The following is a 6,000-nucleotide window of genomic DNA, read 5'->3' on the forward strand; positions in this document are numbered from 1 at the left end:
TATCCATATCATCCCTGGAGAATGCTGATGATTCTTCAATCAACATTTTAGTTGCAAGTTGTCTCTGGTCAGGAGTCAGGTCAGATAGGTCAACTGGAGGGCACCAGTCACGGTCCTGTCTTTCGTCAGGTGGTTTAGTTCTGTCAGTCTCTATATCACAATTTACATATGTAGAGTTTGCTGTTGCAGTTTGGTCTACACTAGTCTTGCAGAGTACTTGAGGTAAGGGAAGTACTGAAGTCACTTGTTCCAATGTCCCGAGGGAAGTCCGCTTTGAAAGAAGAAGATCATGGTTAGTGTTATTAAGCACTGGTACATTAACATGGACTACTGGCCCCCTGGTCATCCGCATAGTGGTTGCTTGTACATTCAACCCTTCTGGCAAGGACATTTGATTGGGCTCAAATAGACAGTCAATAGGTCCCTTGACCTCTCCCACATAAACTCTACATTCAATGAAATGAGTCTGGCCACTTCTTAATATCTGATTACGAGGGGGCGATCTGACACTGGCCAGGAGAACACTATCGTTCTCTTTTACAACCTTAACCATTGCTGTTAGGGTACTTTTCCCTTTCCCAGGGAATGCAGAGTGAAGATCATTTTCACTAAACCCTGAACCCCCTGTGCCATTCAGTATGTGGGCGATAACGTTGAAGCCCGCAAGTGGGTTATCCATATCCCCTGAGTAGACCAACATGGGTACCTCTATTTCACCTATTGTGCCCACTGTAAGACTTACTGCAACCCACCCATCATATGGTACCTCTATCCCGTTTGTGGCGGTAAGGTCCAGGTGAAGACCATCCAGGAGTTCTTCCACGGGTCTGACTATGACCCCTGGCATATTCTCCTGAATCCAATCCTTTTGGATTATTGACACCTGGGAACCCGTGTCCCACAACACATCCATTGGTAACCCATTGAGGGAGGCCCTCACAATACACCTCTTACCAACCAATCCTATGAGTTTCTTAAACTTTTTAAGGGACAGGTGGGGTGGTGCAGTGGGAGGTTGCTTGGGACTCTTTTGTCTATCACCAAATGACTTTTCTACTGTTGGGGTCCCCCCTCGTCCCTTAGAAGTGACCCTCTCTCGTTTCCCGGTGGCCTTTGTCGACACCCTCTAGCATAGTGCTCACCACTTCCACATCGGAAGCAGTGGTTACACCGATCACCCACATTTTCTGATCTACACTTAGGACAGCCCCTTTTCCCTTTATAACTAACTGGTCTGTCTCTGCTTAAGGATTCCTGAATTTGGGCTACCTGTAGTTTTAGCTCTTTCAGGCCCTCAATATCCACCCTTAAACCATTTAGGGATTCCTCAAGGGGGGTAGGCTGTGTTTCCCTTTTTGTTACCTTTTTTGAGGTTGCCTCAATAGCATGAGCTGCCTGGTAAGATCTTGTTTTCGTCTGTTTCTTCAACCGCTCCGTCTCACTACTGGCGCTCTTGTTAAGTTTCTCCAAGAGGAGCTCATCAGAGATGCATGTATTCTCTAGGGAAGGCTTCAGGTCGGCCCGAATCGACTCACTTGTCAGGCCAGTCGAGACTGCATGTAGAAACATGGCCTGCACTAGCGGCTCCTCGTATCGCTGGTTGGTCTCACTCTCTTTCGAGGCGAATAAAACCCGCTGCCGAATACTAAGGGCCCTTACAAGGAATTCCTGCGGCGTCTCTTTGGGTGCTTGTGTGAGGCTGCTCAGCTCGTGGTACAGCTCTGTGGCTCCCTTTTCTTGGTAATGTGACCGCAGGATCCGACGAAGCTTCGGTAAGGTTATATCCGTCTTGCTTTCCAGATATCCACGGAGATTCAGGCCTGGGTTGGTAGCTCTAATAACTGCCTCAACCACTTCTTCCTCTGGGTATCCCTTCCGGAGCCCAGCTTCTATCTGGTGGATAAGACTGGTGAAGCCCAGCCCATCCTTCTGCTGACTTCCAGCAATCTGCCCGGAGATCTTAAAGTCGCGGCGGATGTACTCCCTGTGGTGTTGTGACACTTTGGTACTTGTCGGGTCGGATGGGGACTCAGGTGTACCTACCTTTTGGCTAGACTTGTCATCAACTTTCTCTGGTATCTCCCCTAGCAAGACTTCTCTCAACTCCTTCAACTTTCCAAGGCCCTGGTCATCCGACTCCTCCAGCTCCTCACTGCTCATGTAACGGTTGATTAATCCCAGAAGACCGGTTCGACCCTTCGTCTTTGCCTTGATGCGGTCAGTCTCGGGAAGGGCGATTCCCAGACCCACACTCTCCAGCTGGTCTGCCGTGCACAGATGCAGCTTAGTCTGTATCTCGCAAAGAAGCTCGTCAACCGTCGCCATCTTTCTGGGTGAGCAACCTTAGTCCTGCTCCTCAGTGTGCCATGAGTTTTTATCCGGGTGGTGCCTCCAAATTGTTACCCCGGGGATTCGGGTGACCTAGGTATGAGCCAATATATAGGCCACCTGAGGGGTAGAAAGGAACAAAACTCAGAGCAAAATGAATAGTACAGCAACACAATGTCATATGGTATATCAATGTTTATTTACAACCCTTTAATCTAGAACATAATTGTCCTTTACAGCTCTCTGTTATATGATATCAACCTCATTGCAACATCATGAATTTATTGATAAACAGATAAACCTAATCAACCTACAGATAACACTCACGCATAGACCAACAAACATTTTCACCAAACTAACTGACATGACCCACACAGCTGCACACAGAAGTGCTAATATTTATTCTAACATCTTAATCCTCTGTGCACCCCTAGACTAGCAACATTTCCCTGCATGAACTAGGGAGCTAGCTTACGACTTATTATTAAAACAAAGGTTTCAATATAGTTGTACCCACACACTACCACTGCACAGGCAGTATACAGCTAATAAGAACAATATCTCTACCTGGTATAGGATTGCCATGGTAACCTAAACAGTTCCACCAATCCTGTGCACCCAGATCTCTGTAGGGGGTCTACCTTATGCAGCTTGCTGTGTAGCTACTTTAATCAACCCCTCTTCCAATAGAACAACCCATCTAACTAGTCTATGCAGCACAGGTTATACCTGCTAAGTAATTTGACACCATGGAACCACCTCGTTCCTGGGCGTAGCTGCAGTGGCTTCACCATATCAAATAACAATGTACCATACAGGTAACATACAGCTTAAGGCTATATTAAGAACATATGAAACTACTAGCATTGATAAAAAGGTGCACTTCAATATCTTGACATTTCTATTGAATGTTACCATGAATACTAATAAGAATACATCAGTTAGATCCTTTAACTATTAAAGATAAGAGTAATAAGTACAATAAAGTAAAAAGAACATACCTGAGGGGTAGAAAGGAACAAAACTCAGAGCAAAATGAATAGTACAGCAACACAATGTCATATGGTATATCAATGTGCCACTGACGGGTCATTTCCCACTAACCTCTGAATGGCTGTACCACTATCTGTGAAGGTAACTTATTAAAAATTTATAGGGGCCTCTGTTTTGTTCAAATCACATTCCTAACATATAAATATATATATATATATATATATACATATATTGAATGCGAACAGAGTTGATTCAGAAGCCACTGCAAACACTGGTTCATCCTGAAAAATATAAATTGGCCTATTTTAAATTTAACATTTGCAAAATCCATCCCTTTAACTATTTTATTACGAATTATAGTAAGGTTTATGTCATCATTATGGCACCCAATGTGTAGTCTGCTACAGATTGCTTAAGTTCTATTTGCAAAAGTACTTACATAGGGTTCTAGTAGTACCTTCCTGAATATTCCAATACCGTTGAGGAGATTTCAATTAGATTTGTTTCTAGTATTGATTGCTATTTTTATTTCAATGAAGAAATTTGTTCTGGAGTCGATCTGAGCGAGCTTGGAGTCACATCCTTGATCACGTTTGAGCACGAATTAAAAACAAATTGTTTACTCTTTAGCATATTATTTGAGAGTAATACCTATGATTTTTAAGAATAATATTTGGGCCATGCATAAGTCAGTTAGGGTTGATTGTTTACTTTTTAATATTCCTATAGATGCTGTCATTAGCAGTTATCTTCATCAACGTGCTCGTTGCGGCCAATGAAATCCCAGAAAACTACGAAGGTCCTGTCTCTACTATACTGATCTTTCTGAATATCCTCGTGATAGTGATAATAACAGGTGAGAATAACTTGAACGATGAATTATTTGATAGTAAAAGCTACGTGTGTGATCTTCAGGCATTCTAACGTAAAACATAATAGTTAAATAGCATTGACACATCAAACCCTGCAGTTGACGAATCAGTTTAAAAATATTGCACCAGGTACTCACTCCCAGAGTTGCTGTGAAATGACGAAGGCAACTTGAAAACTTAACGAATATAAAGGAATAATGCCAAGAAAAATTAAACAACTATGTTGCCGTCCCACATAAGTCACAATTCCTTTAAAGTTACGACAGAATCGAATTAAAATATTCCGACACGGATTAAAAATGATCCGATTTTCTAAATCTTCTGCTAATCCAGCAGAAATCAGCAAGTCGCATTGACTTCACTGCCATGCCAAAACTCTCCTCTACAAACATTTCAAATCCTGCTGCTCTTTGTCACTTTCGGTAATCATGCACTAAAGAAGAGCTGGAAGTTTTGCTCGAAAGCTCTCCAAAGACCTATGCAATTGCTAGAGGGACTCATTTACACTTTCCAAAATATTTGCATTCGTTTAGTGGTAAGTGGTAAACTTAGTTGCCGTTCGTTGTAGACGTGTGGACGATTTCTGCTCTCATCATCCCTTTCACCGGAAAAAGGAAAACATAACTGCCACCTAACATCTATCACACTGCTCTCTTTTTTGCAGGTGAAGTCATTTGCATCTTTCTTCTTCACATCAAACACATGGGACTGAGATCAATTCTGTCTTCTACAATGCACGTCTTTCGTAACTCAACCACAAGATGCCCACAAGATTGAAATGAGTTCATGAGCTGAAATATGTATACCTGAACATGATTTTGCCTTTCTTTATAATATTACCTAACTTTTTAACTTTTTCACAGAGTAAAATAATGTTTCCATAAAGAATGGCTGCATATTCATGAAAATTTTAATACATAGAATCTTGACCGCTGAGAAAACATTGCAAATGTCGGCGGGTTCTAAGGATATATCAATAAGAAGATTACAATAGGAATATATAAAAAAAAAATAAATAAATAAAAAATAAAAAAAAAATAAAAAAATATATATATATAGATATATATAGATATATATATATATATATATATATATATATATATATATATATATATATATATATATATATATAAATGAAAATCGTAATGAGTTGGAAAATCAAGAACAGTGACAAAACTTCCAGCCTCCACCGGGACTCGAACAAGGGCCTCCCGGTTTGTACGCGGACACCCTAACCAACTAGGCCATGGACGCTGAATGTAGGCTATGTCCAGAGGTTCTAAACCGGTAAGGAAGGTCGTAGTTCCACTGTAGGCGTTTGTCACCTGTATCGAACACTACTAGTTCTGTTTTTGGTGACATATTTTGCCTTACTCTAGAGATCAAACATGATGCTAACCAATTCGAAAATCATTTGTGATTCCTAAAGCCGGATCTCGAAAGAGATACTTTGAACAGAAAAGAAAAAAATACATAAAAGGAGCTACTTTGATATCTTGATTACCTTGGTGTGACTTGTTCGCACTCATTGGAATTGACATTGTTGAAGTCCATAGGTTGGACGTCACTTAACCCATTTCTATTCATATGTTTCTGGTTTTGTCGGCCGGGATGAGCAGTTTGGTAGATTGCTTAATCCTGCTGACGTCTTTTCTGAGTTTGTCTTGGAAATGGTTGTTGACTTTTTTGAATTTCACGGTCTCGATCATTCGGAGCAAGTCGTCCTCGAACGGCTTCAGTTCTTCGATCTGCGGTGGGCACTTCTTGCTTTTGGATCCGAAATTCTCCGAGAGGACTGGGTGGTGCT

At 41.5% G+C, this 6,000-nt stretch overlaps 1 protein-coding gene across 1 annotated transcript in view; it reads left to right on the forward strand.

Moving 5' to 3' along the window:
• The window catches only part of LOC139966181 (uncharacterized), a 48,996-nt gene extending 43,782 nt beyond the window's left edge, over positions 1–5,214 (forward strand). Inside the window, exons 23-24 of the mRNA XM_071968959.1 lie at positions 4,051–4,177; positions 4,858–5,214. Coding sequence (XP_071825060.1) covers positions 4,051–4,177; positions 4,858–4,970 — 240 coding nt within the window. The 3' untranslated portion in view covers positions 4,971–5,214. The remainder of the gene's footprint in view (positions 1–4,050; positions 4,178–4,857) is intronic.
• The last annotated feature ends 786 nt before the right edge of the window (positions 5,215–6,000 follow it).

This window comes from Apostichopus japonicus, chromosome 4 (assembly GCF_037975245.1).
Source record: "Apostichopus japonicus isolate 1M-3 chromosome 4, ASM3797524v1, whole genome shotgun sequence".
Lineage (NCBI taxonomy): Eukaryota > Metazoa > Echinodermata > Holothuroidea > Aspidochirotida > Stichopodidae > Apostichopus > Apostichopus japonicus.